The sequence below is a fragment of the Urocampus carinirostris genome, chromosome 1 (assembly GCF_059441175.1).
Source record: "Urocampus carinirostris isolate Australia breed hairy pipefish chromosome 1, RoL_Ucar_1.0, whole genome shotgun sequence".
Lineage (NCBI taxonomy): Eukaryota > Metazoa > Chordata > Actinopteri > Syngnathiformes > Syngnathidae > Urocampus > Urocampus carinirostris.
Window position 1 is genome coordinate 37,425,885 of NC_142349.1, and position 17,465 is coordinate 37,443,349.

The 17,465-nt window shown below is 39.7% G+C and overlaps 2 protein-coding genes across 4 annotated transcripts in view; one reads left to right on the forward strand and one right to left on the reverse strand.

The window, feature by feature from the left end:
• Positions 1-17,465, reverse strand: part of dpp6b (dipeptidyl-peptidase 6b) — a 697,001-nt gene that overhangs the window by 436,439 nt on the left and 243,097 nt on the right. The gene's annotated exons all lie outside the window — the stretch shown is intronic.
• LOC148374558 (pre-B-cell leukemia transcription factor 1) overlaps positions 1-17,465 on the forward strand; it is a 117,991-nt gene that overhangs the window by 87,283 nt on the left and 13,243 nt on the right. The window contains exons 3-8 of one of the 2 annotated variants that reach the window (XM_088337871.1): positions 534-778; positions 6,299-6,489; positions 8,520-8,655; positions 8,903-9,062; positions 9,741-9,853; positions 16,870-16,959. In XM_088337871.1, coding sequence (XP_088193997.1) covers positions 534-778; positions 6,299-6,489; positions 8,520-8,655; positions 8,903-9,062; positions 9,741-9,853; positions 16,870-16,959 — 935 coding nt within the window. The remainder of the gene's footprint in view (positions 1-533; positions 779-6,298; positions 6,490-8,519; positions 8,656-8,902; positions 9,063-9,740; positions 9,854-16,869; positions 16,960-17,465) is intronic. The other variant, XM_088337880.1, reaches the window with a different exon arrangement.

A 17,465-nucleotide genomic window follows, 5' to 3' on the forward strand; every position in this document is an offset into this window, starting at 1 on the left:
AAAATGAAAATATGACAGTATGGAAGTTATTGGTAAAAAAACAAGGGTGCACAGTAGACTTATTTGCTCAACAATTGTTGAGCTTGTAAATTGGTTTTGTTGTTTGGTTTGAATGCACAATAGAATATTTAATAAATAAATAAAGATTTCTACTTTGCAGGTCTTGACCACAGTGAGACCTTTTTGGAACGCAACCCTCATGCAAACAAGGGATTACTCTACTACGCTTTGTTCTTCTTTTTTTTTTACATGAAAAGATCGTGAGAATTGATGAAATTATCGTTTTATGATCTCGCCGAGCTGCCGGCCTGTCTGAGGCTGCAGCGTTTTATGGCTCAGACTCGATCCATTAAAATGACGGCCATATTTTAAGGAGGCTCGTTCGCGAGACTGACACCGAAGACGGTTAAGACGCTCCCCGAGTCGTTGTAAAACGTTCTTTTTTTTTTTTTCTTTGCTCTACCTCGAGTGACAATTTGTCAGCTCGATGTCAGTGTTTTGACGCCTCCGTGTCTCGCTGTGTTCTCCCGCAGTGCTCAGTATTCGCGGCGCCCAGGAGGAGGAACCTCCCGACCCTCAGCTGATGCGCCTGGACAACATGCTGCTGGCCGAAGGTGTCGCCGGGCCCGAGAAAGGCGGCGGGTCGGCAGCAGCGGCAGCTGCCGCTGCCGCCACGGGAGGCATCGGTGCGGACAACTCGGCCGAACACTCCGACTACCGTGCCAAGCTGACGCAGATCCGACAGATTTACCACACAGAGCTGGAGAAGTATGAGCAGGTAGGCGGGGCCGCAGCAGCAAATTATAGCAAGCAGTTAGTTGGCTCAGCCGGAGACGACCGCAGCGAAATAAAATGATCACATCAGCTGAATCGTTTTATTATTTCATTAGCTTTAATTCCTTTTGGGAGAATTCCAGCTGGACTTCTTCTGGCCGGACATGAAAGCTTTCAGTTAGAGGAAGTGAATTCCTCGCAACCAAAACAAATGTAATCTGATGGATGCTTTTTGACTCTAAAGAGATTTCTTTACCATCGCTTCTCAACTGGTGGGTCAAGACCCAAAAATGGGTCGAGGACCCGTTTTCGGTGGATCACTTTGTCCTTGGCAAACAAAATACTGAGAACAAGGAAAAAACAGAGGGTCGATTACACTTCTCAACAGTAGATGGCGATAAAGCCCTGCCTGATCTTTTCTACCCGTTTAGTCAATCGACGTCTGAGAGGGACCACATCTTATTGTATTGTGATTTTGTTCGTTTTATTTCCTTTTTCTGCCCATACTAATTGGCCCTAATAAAGTCAGTGATAAGGGAAAGGAAAATCCCTTCTCAAGGTTTCTTCATTTTCCTTATGCTGAGGTTTTTGAGTTTTTCCTTGCCCTCATGTAGGTTTTAGATCAGGGGATGGTGTAATAATAGACTGTAGTCTGTGCATCCCTTTGAGACACCTTGTGATTACGGGATCTACAAATAAAAGTGACTTGACTTGACTTGAAAATAACATTGAAGAAGGAAACAATTGCAAAATCCGACTAATGTCTGACATTAAAGTGCTGGTAGAAGGGACGGCAAATACTTAAAAAAATGTTATCGTTTTAGTTTTTACCAGTATATTAATCTTTATTAAATACATAATTAAATAATTAGCCATGTTTAGGTACATGCTTTATAAATGTTTTGAATTTCTTTTAGTATGTAGCTATTTTAAAGAAGTTTTAAGTGGGCGCTTGGATGCGTTTAGGCGTATGTGCAAGTATACATGGTACTTTGAGTGGTTTTGGTTTTTCTGGTCTTTATTTGTTTTAAAGTGAATATATTCAACTATCTCTGCTTTAAACGGCACAATCCTCTCATTGGATACATTTGAGAGGTGGATTTTTTTCCTAGATTTTGGTTGTAGCTCGTCATTAGGGTGGAATGGTGAGTCCTGAAGTCAGACCAGTTGAGAACTTACATTGTAATTCATCAGTGTCAGTCAAATTACTGAAAAACAGTAATTACTATATTTTCTGCACTATAAACTGCACTGGGATTATAAGGTGCACACGCAAAAAAACAGGCTTTTGTCATTCATTTTTTTATATACAAGGCGCATTAGACTGTAAGGCACATGAAATAAAAACTACAGTTAGAGCTACAATAGTTATTCGTGTGCAACCATAAATAGCTGCGATACATATCACTGCAATGATTTATCAGTTAAAAAGTATCACTGACCAAGATTGCATAACTTTTCAAGAAACAGGAATAAAATACGGGTTGCGGCGGTAAGAGTGCCAAAACCTAACCACTAAAACGCCAGTGATATAGATGTCACACTACAAGGCATTCGATTTGTCTCATGATCTCATTACCTTTATTTGGCGCGCCAGAAACGAATGTTAGAGAATGAAGAAGACAGAAAATCATCCTGAAGAAGAAAAAAACCCGCAAAAAAGCACAACTCTTTGGTGTATATCCGATGATCAATCGGACATTGCATTTATTTGTATCTTTCAGGTCAACTTTATATTTTCGTCTTTCTCAAGCATTAGTTTCTGGCACTGAAGGAAGATAGTGTGATGATGAGATAAAATCAAATTCCTTTTTCTATGTTACCTGTAAACACTCGTGGTATAGTGGTTAGATTTCGACACTCTACCACTATTTGGGGTTAATTTCCATTGCATACATTGTTCTGCGATTTTGGACAGCAATGTATTTCAATTGGTCAATCGTTGCAAAAATTCAGTGGTATACCATAAAACCTTGTGGAGTATCGCACTAGAATAAAAACTATGGATTTCCAATGTTACCCGAAAGTTACTAGTTACAAATTACAGAATATATAAACGTAAAAGCTGAATTAAATTGCTTTAAAATAGCCACAAATAAAAGAAATATATAGAAAGATGTACACATACCCGCAGAGGCAGTAAACCCTTTATATTCTTTGCCTTCTGAAATCTTGATCTTACAAACAAACATTTAGCTGAGACACTTCATATCTTTTTTTTTCTATGGGCTTTAAAACACTCAAAGATCTCGTTCACTATTTCTGAATACTCCAACATGTTTTTTTTTTTCCAGGAGTGTAGTATTGCAAAAATATTTTTTTAAATAAAAAGACCACAATCCAGTGCATACCATTCACTACTGGTGACACACAATCAAATATGCACAAATAAGATGACCTCCATTTCTGCTTGGTCGCGAGTATAAACATCCATACATACATCCATTATCTACAAAGCTTAACCTCAGTGGGGTCGCATGCAGTGGGAAGGGGACACCCTGAACTGGTTGCCAGACAGTCGCAGGGCACGCAGAGACAAATGACTCACTCACTCATTCACAACTAGGGATAATTTGGATCGCCAATTAACCGGACATGCATGTTTTTGGAATGTGGGGGTATAATCATGCATGTTTTTGGAATGTGGGGGTATAATGGAGGGCCTGGAGGTTACCCACGCAAGCACAGGAGAACATGCAAACTCCTTCGGAAAAGCAGGTAGCTGGATTTGAACCCATGACCTCAGAACTGTGCCGCGGACGCGCTAACCACTCATCCGCCGTGCTTCCTCGAGTATAAACAATGGGGAGAATATCTCCAGGAGGGCCTCGTAGTCTGTGCTTGATATGGCGCCATCGTAACTGTTTCACTTTGTAGGTATTAATTAACTAATTCACCCTTCCAAAGCATTGCTTGCGGTTTAGGGGTTGTATGTTACATCAAGAGCAAAGGAGGATTTGTTAAAAATCAGAGGACGTTATAATTCATGACCTGCGTTTATTAAGTTAGTGCATAACGCAATATGTTGCAATGACCGTGACGACTAGTTACAGTATTCGTTATTGAGAAAAACAATTACCTTTCAAGAACACACTCTTTTGTAAGGAATTAGTCCCAACACCATTGTGGTTTTGTCTTTTTCTGCTAAGGACGGCAAGTTATGGTGGATTGTCAAAGTCAATACACACCTGAGTCTTTCTTTCGTGCGTGTCGCTACACCAGTTAGCTCTACCGCGCACTCCTGTGACTGAATGCGTGTGAGCAAAACGGCTGCTCGGTGCGTCACTTTGACTGACGTAACCCCGGTGTTGACAAGCAGCAGACACCTTGCAGCCTCACGCGGTGACTGATTTAGACAGGGAAGGAAGCAGCGCCACGGAGAACGCAGAAACGCACTTTTAAACCTCTCGAACGCGAGCGCCGTTGAAAGTCTGCTGTCGTTTTACATTTCCCTTCACTTGTCACAAGCACGTCATTTTTGTTGTACGCACAAGCGCCGCCATTATACAGTAAAGCTCCCACCTTCTTTTGATGCCAAGCGTCGTCACAAGATATGTCGGCTGATTGAGTACAGTAGGTTATTACCACTCGCAAAGATCCTCTGGTTTAATAGCTGTGTGAAGGATATGTCAAAACAGCAGTTTGACACTTGTTAGTAAAAAAAAAGCAATGGCCTGACCGATAACTGGCTTTAGTTATTGGTCGCTTGTTGCTGTTTTACAAATGATAACTCAAAATTAAAACAATAACCGTTGCCCTTGAAGTTGCATGTAGTTTTGAAGAAATATGTTATTGTGAAAATAATCATCTCCATTTAAATGTATCTGTGATTGTCATTTGGAAGGAATTCGATACGTTTATAGTTTAGTAGACACTCAAATTAAGGAAAGAAGACATCATCGAATTTTGGACTTGCAAGGAGAACAGGAGAGAACCCTCAGATAAGATCATTCCAACCTGGGTTTTCCGCCAAGCCAACGAAATTTCCTGGATTACAATAAGCAGATCAGCCCTTAACAAAAGAACAGCAAGATGATTGGCCAATTGTGAAAATGATGTATACTCTGCAAGATAGTCAGAATGGATAACAACGATGTGGAATAACAGTCACAACATCAAACAGGGAGCCAAAAATAATGTAGAACTATGCAAATTTATAATATTCAAAATAACAAACAGCCCTCGCATCCTAAGCAAACTTCTTTGCAGATGTACGATAGTAAAAAATGTTTTTTAATACTCATCTTGGCCCTTAGAATACATTGCTGTCCAAAACTTATCCCTTCTTATATCACAGAAATGATAAGCAGTTTCATGAAAAACAGAATAACAGACATTTCATTATTTACCTAATAAAAATTTAAAAACATTAAAATAGCTAGTGATAGCATTATTGGCGAATCCTGAAGAATAGGGTTTTATCTAAATATCGATATGGAATCGATTTTCTTTTTCATAATTTGAGATTGACTTGTAAAAGTAATTTCATGTCTTGATTTGTATGTTCCGATCATTTTTGAGGAATTCTAATTCTTTAGGCTTGTTTTAAAGGCTTGTTAGAAATTATTTTATATACAGACTGACTCAAAATATTTATACAATTATTGATTATTTTAAACAAATATTATCTTACGTTTACATGGAGTTGATTCCAACACTAATAAAACAAAATACATTCCCAATTAACTGATTATTATATTAATCAACTACTATTTTTTAAAATATATAACTAATTAAGAACAGAGTTTACCAACCTTTTTTAGCCAAGGCTTGATTTTTTTTTTCATTTAAAAATCTCGAAGTATACCATTCGTAAAAACATTTTTATATTAATTCCTGGCACCAGTTTCATGTTTTTTTTTTCAAATTGAAATTATTATGTTGCCTAAATTGACCATATAAAGTTTTTCTTTATAATTTGTGGTCTTTGTGGCTCAGGAGGTGATGCATGTTATTCATTTTGGTGAAAAATATTGATGTTTATTTTGGTTTTATATTTTCACCTGTTTTTCAAGCTGTACTATATCTTTTTTATAAATAACAAGAATAAAAAATTGTGGATTTTCTCATACCCGGTTCTAACTTTTTCTCTACTCTTTTTTAAAAATAACATAATAATTCAAAACAGCAAAAATTTGTGCAAGATTTTTACTTTTCTGTTGTTTTTTGAAAGTGCGATCTTAAACAGTTCTGTCAAACAAATTAGCGTATTATATAAATGTGCCTGTACTAACTGATAAACACATAATCAGAATTGTATATAAAGAGAGAAAAACCTACTGATGTGGATGAATATTATAGTTACTCTGCAGATCACTGGAAGAAAACAAAGATACCGAACAATGACAGGTTTCCCTTGAAAAAATCAAAAGCAGAAAAACACTGATTTAGAGAGCATGTTGAAGTCATCAACCATTATGGCCAATGGTGCTTAAAACGTGACACATGCAGTACAGCCATTTTGTTTTCATCTTTTTGGAAATGTTCCTTCTTGGGTGACCACCCTGGCATCTTGTGATTTCAGGCGTGCAATGAGTTCACCACCCACGTGATGAACCTTCTGCGGGAGCAATCTCGGACGCGGCCCATTTCGCCCAAAGAGATCGAACGCATGGTCAGCATCATCCACCGCAAGTTTAGTTCCATCCAGATGCAACTCAAGCAGAGCACCTGCGAGGCCGTCATGATCCTGCGCTCACGCTTCCTCGACGCCAGGTACACACTCACCCTATGCTCTTCTTTTGGACCAAAGTTTTGAAATGTTGTCGACCCCCGAAAATATAACCTTTTAAAATTCTAACAATAATTCTACTTACCTACCTACCTACCTACGTACCTACCTACCTACCTACCCAACCTAACTTTGAGTTATTTTGGGGGTTTCAGAAACGCATGTATACACAAAAATACGGTCTAAGCAGAAAAATAATGCAAGTGTATTTTATTTGTGTGTGGCTTATACCATACAACCAAAGGCCCAGTGGTTGGCCTACTACTCGTCCATAAGATGACGTCACACACTAAAAAAAAACAGTTGTGTCAATGAATAACCCAATTTGCGTCAAGGTTGGCCTGATCAACTTTTTGGGGTAATTTGACTCAGCTTCTTGAACTGTGTTGCACCAACAGCCCTAAAATTGTTGTCTTGATGCTGCACATAGAAAATGTAATCTTCTTATGCATAACACTCCAAACAAAAAATGCCATCTTGTTTAAACCAATAAATTGAGATTTTTTTTAAAGTCCTCCAAAATAATGTTGATTAAAACCCCTAAATTGGTACATTTGTATATGCCAGAGATCAGTAACCTTGACAGAAAAAGCTTTGAAAGCAAAATATTGAGATTATTTCTTCACTAAGAGAAACACCACACATTTTAAGAAGAAATTCAACAAAGCTGTCAATCCTGATCTCCAGACAAAAGCTAATTCTTCAGTGCATGTTATTTCGCTGTGTGAATTTTGATGATTTGATAAAATATGTGTGATAATAGTGTCCGTCACAGCTGGTGAGTGGTTAGCGTGTCCACAGCACAGTTCTGAGGTCATGGGATCAAATCCAGCTAGCAACTTTCCTGTGTGGAGTTTGCATGTTCTTCCTCCATGCACTCCTGTTTCCTCCCACATTCCAAAAACATGCATGTTAGCTTAATTGGCCAATCCAAATTGTCCCTAGGTGTTAATGAGTGAGTGAGTTGTCTGTGGCTGTGTACCCTGCGACTGGCTGGCAACCAGTTCAGAGTGCCCATTGCCCGAAGATAGCTGGGATGGGCTCAAGCATACCCGCGACTCTACTGAGCATAAGCGGTGGAAGATGGATGAATCGAAAATATAATAATGCCATAGTCTGTGTTCCATATAAACAAATATTCAGCAGGTAAGATTCCTGAGGTTCATTTTGAGCATCCTCTTTGTTGTAAATTATTGGTTGATAAACAAGGTGCTGAGTTCTCTTGTAACAAAAGGTGACAAAATACTGCGAACAGGATATGGATGTATTTAGCTTTAGCTATGTGACGTGGTCTCAGTCCTAACCTGGAAAATCGAATGATCGTTATTCTTCCTTCATTCTATTGTATAGATGCAAATCATCGACATATTTATAATCTAACAACATTTGTTCCAAAACTCCTCATGTGCATCATTGATCTTGCGCCTACAAGAAATCCGGCAAAGGCAGAGGTTATAATTTCATGTGTATTCTGAACAAACTCATTGGCGAAGAGATATTGAAAAAATCCTAAAGGTGTTCCTTCTTACTAGCTTGAAAGGTAGAAAACAGTGCTTCTGCTGTCAGTGGTTGAAGCACTGTGCTGAACTTCCAGCCTAAATGCATTAAAAAAAGTGAATTTTATCTTCAGGCCGGATGTACTCATGAAAAGAGCCCCACTCGGTGCACGAGCTATACATTCCCGACCTTCGGTTTGTACCCACCAAAAGTTTTGTTGTTTGTTGACTGAGAAAATGAAATTGTGTTGGACAAAACATCCCCAACCACCAAAATGTGGATTGGTTTAAGTTAAATCAATCCCCAAATTGGCTTGTACTAAAGTGTGATTTTCATGTAAAATAACCTAAAATTGATTCAAATTGTGAAACTGTCTTATTTGACCCAATTTGGGGTTAATCAGATCCAGGTGTTTTAAGAGTGCATTATTATTTGTATATGATTTTTCATATTTCTCCCTGTATTTTCTATTAAAAGAAAGCGTTTTAAAGTTGGTTTTGCTATCCGTGGGTTCCAGGCGAAAAAGAAGGAACTTCAACAAACAGGCGACAGAGATTCTAAACGAGTACTTTTACTCGCATCTCAGTAACCCGTATCCAAGTGAAGAAGCCAAAGAAGAACTGGCCAAAAAATGCAGCATCACAGTGTCGCAGGTGACCACCAAACCCAAAACATGCACAACAAAAGCAGAATATCTGATTCTGTGTTTTCATTTTAACGTCATCAGAAAGGACTTTTTTACAGCACATTAAGTAAATTGTAAAAACCTTTACTATGCCAACATCTGTTACTCCTCGCTTTTAAAAGTTGTGTGTTTATACGGCACTCCTCTGTACAAATATTAAAATTATATTGTGCCAAATGGATCTAATCCCAAAACTATGTGCTCTTTCGGAAAAGGTTTCCAACTGGTTTGGAAACAAGAGAATCCGCTACAAGAAAAACATCGGCAAGTTCCAGGAGGAGGCCAACATGTACGCGGCGAGGACCGCCGTCAATGCCACAAGTGTCTCTGCGCACGGCAGCCAGGCCAACTCGCCATCCACACCCAATTCAGCAGGTGAGCTGTGCTTGGCAAAGATATTTGTTTGCAAAAGCTCTTGAATTCGGGTTGTGTTTTCTGGCTCTTGGTTTTATTTTCACTTTCGTTGAACTAACCCCAGTCGGGGCAGTACAGTTTCTTTTTCCCAGCCTGCCATCTGACACTCATTTTCTCCAACCACTCTCTCTCTCTCCATTATTGACCCTTTTGCTCTTAATTTTTCCTTCCTCTTGTCCGGTTGACCTCGTGCATGCCATTAAGCCTCTGAAAGGGCAAGCCGAGTCTTTTGTCATAAAGAGACTTTCGCTGCAGTATTGGATTAGGACCGGGTGTTGAAATCAAGTTACGCCCTGCTCTCTTTACATCTGGGGAGCTGTGCTCCATTAAAGGCCAAACGGCGTTCTTTGGGTCTTCCTGCAGATCAATTATTGCTTCCTTAATGAAATACTCGCAGCATTGACAACAAACAGTGATAGAATCCATGAGACCATTTTTAACTGGACTTACGCAATTTTCGGGCAATTATCTGTCTTGTGTCTCTTGAGTTATGCTTCCGCGATGTGCTTATGTGGGCCCGCATAGTCTGTCCCCTGGAACTAACCCGCTCGATGCACTTTTGCTTATGCATGATCTTTTAAAAGCTTATTTCTATCCTTTTCTTGCTCTTTTCTTCCTCTGCATCTGTCGTGCTCTCAGGTTCTGCTGGTTCCTTTAACATGTCAAACTCTGGAGACTTGTTCATGAGTGTGCAGTCCCTAAATGGGGACTCGTACCAAGGGGGGCAGGTTGGGGCCAACATACAATCCCAGGTAGGCGCCTTTAAAATTGACATGATTGAATGTGGAAAAAAAGAACACCATGGTTTGATCATATAATCTTGCATGTCCTTCACATAATTCCTTCACTCAAACTCTCCAAATGACACAAACACTCAACCCATTACATTGAGTCAAAGCTCTCACTTTGTAGACTACTGGTCATTCTGAACAACGTGGCATTTTAAGAGATTGGTTGGCTGAAAATGACAAGCCTGATACATTACATGAGTTTTTGGAGCAAGTTCAGAACCACACAAATGGTCACGTTCATGCTTACTGTTTTAATAGTGAGCAGATACATGTACTAAAGATAAATATATGAAGAGTTTATTTAGGTACTATATCTTAGAAGAATCATCAGTTGACTCTATTATAAGTTTGAAATGTAGTCTGTGGTTTGCAATAGTATGTGGTCTGTGCAGCCCTTTGAGACTCATTGTGATAAAGGGCTTTTCAAAAAAACAAAACATGACATGACAAAGGCAGCACGGCGGCGCAGTGGCTAGCGCGTGTTCGGCACAGTTCTGAGGTCATGCGATCAAACCTGTGTGGAGTTTGCATTTTCTCCCCGTGCTTGCGTGGGTTTTCTCTGGGCACTCCGGTTTCCTCCCACATTCCAAAAACATGCATGTTAGGCTAATTGTCCCTAGGTGTCCCTGGGAACAAGCGAATTGTCCCACCCTGTGCTCATAATATTTCTTGTGTAAAAATGCTCTACTTAAATATTCTACTTGCTGACACCGTTTTCTGGCGGGAATCACCATCGCAGCCTATATCAAGCTTCACCAAATGCATATGTTGACTATTTTTTGCACTATGATGACTATTTTTGCACCAAATGCATATTGCACAAACCCTCACGATACCAAACTGTATGTAACATCCTACATCCCCACATTTTTTGTGTAAATTTTGTGTAAATTATAACTATAACCTTATCCTCCTTGTTTTATAACCTTATCTTCTCTGTTCCTTTATTTTATTGGGTTTTTTACCTCACTGTGAATGTGTGAAACTGGAGTGTCATGCCCAATTTCGTTGTCACAATATGTTAACCCATATCTTAACAATGACAATAAAGGTATACTCTATCTTATACTATTCTATTCTGTGGCACGTGCACGTATGTGTCCGTCTAAGAAGCGCTCGGATAAACTCTGCTTATTTTCATATTTTTGGGGTTTTGGTTGGCATTTGGACTATACACTGGATTTGAAACAGTCATTTTCTTACTTTCACTATTTTCATCTTAGGATGAAACAAAACAACAAGCAGAAGCGTAAAAATCACTCTCCTCACCCCTTTCCCCTCTGCCTCCTTTACTCCTGCCTAATGTGCTTAGTGGCCAGAACATCAATGATAGGTGTAAGGTAAAAGCAGATTGGCGTGGTGAAAAAAAAAATATCTATAGGCTCTTTGAAATCAGTAGGGCACTGTTAACACATTACTTAATAGATAGAATCTTTTATTTTATCGTTTGTGGAACACCTCAAACTACGCACCCCACTTGTAAACTATTGGGTTGCCTTAGCCCATAGCAAGAGGGCCAAATAAAATAATAGGTTACAAGCTAAAGGCCGAAAGGGTCACATATAGATCAGTGAACCAATTTGAACCCACTGAAACCTAAAAAATATTTTCCAATGCGATCAGATAAATAAAGCATTCTTTTCTTATGGGCTCAGTAATATTTATTTTTTAACAGGCACACAGGATTAATTTATTTTACATAGAAAATCCCCTTAACATGAATATCAAATGTAAGAAGCCGTTTTTATTCATGCACCATCAGTTGCCTACAAATGTAGTTTTTACCCAAGAAAAAGTTTGAAGGAAATAGAATATCATTTTTATAATTCACTCAACTAAAATATATTAACAAATATACTGAATTTCCCACACATAAGGGCGCAGCCCCAAAAGTCTTTTGTGATATGTTTTCATATATAGGGTGCACCCTAGTTAAAATTTATTTAAATAAGAGTTAAAACTACCCTAGGGTTTAGGGTTGAACTAAAAAAAAGTACCACATTTGAGCATTGATTGATCAGTTGAAATATATCGCTGATCACAATTGGAAAAGGTGGATGGAGTGGGAACCAAACCCAGTTTGCAGCAGTAAGCATGCCATGTACATTTAAGTCCCAATATGACGTTGTTTATGTTATTATTGGGCCGGGCCGCAAGAATACTGTCAGACATTAAACCTGTCCGTGGTACAAAAACAACTGGGGACCACAGTACTGTATTGTATCGCTGACTTGCAAAGTCTTTACGGAGCGCACGAGATTCTGAACTGAATAAAGGGAATGCATTGTGGGAAGTAAGTCTGCCCTCCGGAAAGTTGTGAAATAAAAAAAAAGAAACGCATGGCCACACATATTCAACAAAGTTTGTCTTGCTTAGTTCCAGCTGATAAAAAGTTTCTTGGTTTTTTTTTTGTACCTGGTAACATGCCTCAAGATTGTGTGATAATGAGATAAGAGTTTTTGCCCTTTACTACAGCTAACTGTGTTCAATCCCTGGTGCCATCATTGTCATAATAAAAGCTTTGACGGAAATAAAGAGCAAAGGCAGAATGTCACACTTTCACTTTACCTTCAGAAACCTTGTTAGAATATGATATGGTGAAATTGTGAATGTGTTTAATTGCTGTTAAAAGTGTCAATAAAATTGTTCAAACCATTGGGAGGGTGGGATCTGTGGGTAAGTCCACCTTTTTATTTAATGTTAAAGCAGAAGTCAATAATGACTAACTCATTAAATAATCATCTGAACCAGGTTCAAAAGAAACTCTTCAGAACAGCAATGCACTATAAACGTTTTGGAGTTAACAAATTGAAAAGTATCCCGTTAGTGCCCCAAAAAGTTTTTATACTACTTAGTCCAACATGTTTTTGCAAACACTCCATCAGAAGACACTGGACATGAAAAAGAAAAAAGGAACAAACTTTGCTGTGAAAATTACTTGTCAAGGTGAAGCCATGCGAAACTCATTTTGTCTGTGAAAGGCAACAGCAGAGGTCACACTGATTTGAAGTTCTGAAATTTGTGAGTTCATGCTCTATGTTGGTTTTGCCTTGCACATTTCATTTTGTGCACCAGTATAATAACTGTATGGCTTGAATCCATATTTTGTTTTACACTAAGTAAGGTTCTGTGAATGCAGGGTCCGTGAATACGCATATAATACTGGTGGGGTTCAGTAGCTCCAACAGGGTTGTAAGCCCTTGATCTGTAGAAATCTCTTTCCTCATGGTAGAGGTCAACACATTCTGGAGTTGAACATAATAGCTTGCCCTCCACCAATTCTCAGAGGTCGCACTTAGCCTCAAGCACGCACTAGCCATTGTCAAGGCGTGGTTGAGTAGACGACGGAGGACAGTTCTGGAAGTGGCGCAACACTCATCAGCACCCCTGCCGCGCCGAGCACGGCCGCAGCATCGCCACCGGTGCCGCACGCCTTTGCGACCTTGCCCCGATGGTCGCAGATGTCCGGCGCCGCGGTCAGGAGTGTTACAAGTCTTCACCAGGAACTGAGGAAACACCACCCGTGGTGAATCTCTCATTTGGTTTCAGTGCTTTTGGCAGCATTCCTCAACACATCTAACAACCCCCCCCCCCCCCCCCTAACACAACCTCTTTTCTATTCAGATCAGCTTCAGAAACAGCCTAGGATGACCATGAATATGCAAATGTGACAACTCTTAAAGGGGGTAAAGTGGTCTTCAGGGTTGGCCCCTCACCATCCAACCCCACGTTCCTCCTAATGGATTATTTTTACGACTATGTCAGGACTGCTCTGTGCAATTTCGCCAGAGGAAAGCAGGGTAAAGTTTGACAAAATGAGCCCTGAGTAGAGTCATTTGTAGTAGAACCCAAATGGCAGGTGTGCTTTTTCAAGCATAACTTGGCTGACTGAGCCGCCAAGGGCTGCAAAGTAGCTCCGAGTGAACACGGAAAATGGCAGTTTTCCAGAAAGAAACCTCTAACAACTAAGTAATGCAGTGTGCACTGTATTCATCACAGCGACTGCAACCAAACATGCTGTTGTGTCAAAGTTGGTTAGGACTTAACAAAATCAATGAGTCATCCACGAGACAAATACAAGCATGCCATTTTGAGAAAAGCAACGCAGTCAAATATCAGCGGGCCTTGAACGTGAGGTCACACAGCACAATAAGGCACACTCACACATGGCCATCCTTGCTATTTTTGACACTGTTTGATCTTAATAACCCCAGTGTTTCCTCTTGCAAGTGCATCGAGGCATTTGGTTTACTGCTTGTATCTTCAAAAATGAGGTCTGTGGAGCCTTTGTGAATACAGGACATCTTGTAATAGGCATCATTAAAATAGATGAATCACCTTTTGTTTGCTTATAATGTTTACAAGTTCAAAAATATCCGTGTATGTTGGTGAAAGACTAGAAACATGCACTCTAAGTTTAATTCTTAACTTTAATTCTGTGGTAAATGGGAAAAAAATATGACTCAACTCATTTTTGGCAAAATACACACAAAATACTTGGATAAATATTTTTGGGATACACTACAGAGATTTTGCAATTGACAGTAAAAATTTAACAGTCTAGACTAGTGTCTATAATTTAACCACTAGGTGTTGCTGTATGGTGCAGTGCAACCAAAAACAAGTGCTACAAAGCACTAGAAGGAATACAAACTACAGAGACTCAAAGTGACCAAAACGCACCGTTTTACTTCTCATTTTCGGGGACAGCCTTTCTGAGTTTTGATTTGTTCCCGTAGCAGCAAGATGGTGGGCAATTATGTCAGCACTCTTTAGTTGAGGCTCATATCATGTAAAATCAATGCTGATTTCTGGACCTACAAATATGTATTTAGAAAAAAAATGCACCTTTATATTATTCTTCTTTCTTAGCTTAATATTTAATCAACATTTTTTTTAATGAATAAAACATTTTTTAACTACTATGAGGTGCTAAATAATACACGGGTCCCTTTAAATGTTGAAAATATTTGTAAATCACTCATTCTCCACCAATGCCCAATGGAATACAAAGAAAACCGTTTTAACTCCACCTATTAGTGTTTCTTTATCTTCTCTTGGTTCAAACATTCCAGTTTTGGGGGAAGGTGAGGAATAGTTTCTTAATGCACCAATTAGCCTACAAATAGGTCAGTTCCTTTTATGCCATTGGGTGAGTTAAAAAATGACAACCTGCAATGGCAAATTTAATCAGTTTTAATACCTGTCAACTTATATATTTTCCCCTTATTTTATATGATTTTTGATAATTTCAAATTGTGTATGCCATAAAAAACATTTGTATTCAGCTCATTTAGTGTCATAACATATAAATATGTTTACAGAAGCATTGCCCCTGAGTCCCAAAATGTAAAAAGTTTTGTCTTTGTCTTTTTAAATTGTAATAAAGCCTTTAGCGCCGCTAATCAGTAAGTATCAAGCCTCTAGAAAGTATCTTCGTATGACAGTTCACTGCTAGATGGCAGGAGTGGCCTTGATTAGATCTTTGTACACACATTGAGGAGACCCCACTCCCTCGTGTTGTTTCCTGTGTCCAATGATTGAGAGTGTGTGGGCGGCCCCCGAGTGACCGAAATCGTGTGATCACATTGCGGAAAAACCTGGCACTGAAAGGTTTTTGTAAAGGTAATGCATCAATCATGCACAAGTTCACTGTGCTTTCAATAAAACGCCATTTTTCAAGCAGAGTGCCCCTGCGTTAATTGAAAGGATTGTTTAGATATTGGATCACAAATGCAAAAGTCAAAGTTCTTCTTGAAATGCATCCTTTCACAAAAAGCTGTTTTTCGCAGAAGTTTCCTTGGAAACAAGTATTTTCAAGAATTTTAGCAATGTTCAACCATAAACACGGGTAAAAGGCCTTCTGTAGGCCTTCATAAATTTGTGAAAAAGGGCAAAACTTGGATTGCGCTTAGCATTTTTGAGAAAAATCTGACATTGAATGAGGTAAGAAATACATTTTAGAATCTTTTGCCCATTTCAGCTCTAATCTGGATCGTCTCGGTCACTGATAGCAGACGACAACGTCATCGTAGATTGCTAACATTGTCGCGGTACACTAACAAATCAATTCTTTATTTGTCAGATAAAATCCATCCATCCATTATCTGCACCCCTTATCCTCAGTAGGGTCGCGGGGATGCTGGAGCCCATCTCTGCTGTACTCGGACAGTGGGCAGGGGACACCCTGAACTGGTTGCCGACCAATCGCAAGGCACACAGGGACAGACAAGTCACTTGCTCATTCACACCTAGGGACAATTTTAACAGGCCAATTAATCTGATATGCATGTTTTTGGAATATGGGAGGAAACCAGAGTGCCCAGAGGAAACCCATGCAAACACAGGGTGAATATGCAAACTCTACACAGGAAAGTATGAGCCCATGACCTCAGAACTGTGCCGCAGACGTGCTAACCACTCAGCCGCTATGCCGCGGCAACTAAAATCAACTTTGTTTGTATTCTCCACAGTCTGTCTTGCTATGGGTGAATAAGTGCTGTGTTGTGTCTGTAGGGAGTATTATCACTTATTAAGGGGAATTGCAATTATTAATTAGGGGAGCAATTGGCTTAGGTTGACAGATATGCATTCTTCTCTTCATGGTCAGTCTTTCTTTGTTTCTTGCCAAGTTCAATTTTATTGCCCTATCAGTGAAAAATATTGCTGAAACGAATAAATATCTCACTTCATGATTTTGTTTTTTGCAGTGTGGAGGAATATTTTACAAATACCAGACACAAATAACATTTGTAATTTGTCATCATCGTCATCATCATCATATCTTGTCATTTTGCATGTTATCACGCTTGTACAAGCATCTCATGCCTCTGATTGTGTGTCCTGTTTACGCTCGCCTTTCACTATCGCATTGACCTTTCCTGCCGCAACGGGACTCTTTGTTATCCGCACCTTTTGTCTGACTCTGGCTTTTATTTTGTCTCCTCCCCTTACCTCCACTCCTTCCATTGTTCCAGGTGGATACCCTTCGCCATGTTATCAGCCAGACCGGCGGATACAGTGACAGCCTCGCCGCCAGCCAGATGTACAGTCCACAGGGCATCAACGTAAGTACGGCTGTATTGAAAGATGGCGTGCGCGTCCTGCCAGCGCGTTCGGTTTGCCTCCTTCGACCTGTCGTCTAGCCACTCTTCCCCTACCCTCTTTTGCTCTGGCCATGCCCCGGGTGGCAGGCAATGAGGCAGCTAGCGGCCTGAATTCGCTGGACACGCTCTGGGTCTGTCGAGGGATATTAGCGTTAGCACGGCACCTGCAGTGGACGGGAACAAGGACACAGGTGTCATCTGAGCACAACAATGCTTTTCTGCTACCTTGTGAACCAGAGTTGAACCTTCACACCACCTTTTACGCTTTACTTCACAGGGCGTGTTGCTACTGTAAATAGTATCTGCACCAAGGTTTTCTGTTTGCTAAGCCATAAATGATGCAATTACTAATTGGACATTTCCACGAATCTTTCAAGTTAATGTGAGGATGTTTTCCAAATAAAAGTTTAAAAAAACAACGCTTAATTTAATTAGATATTTGAAGACTCTAGCTAAGTATGCTCAGC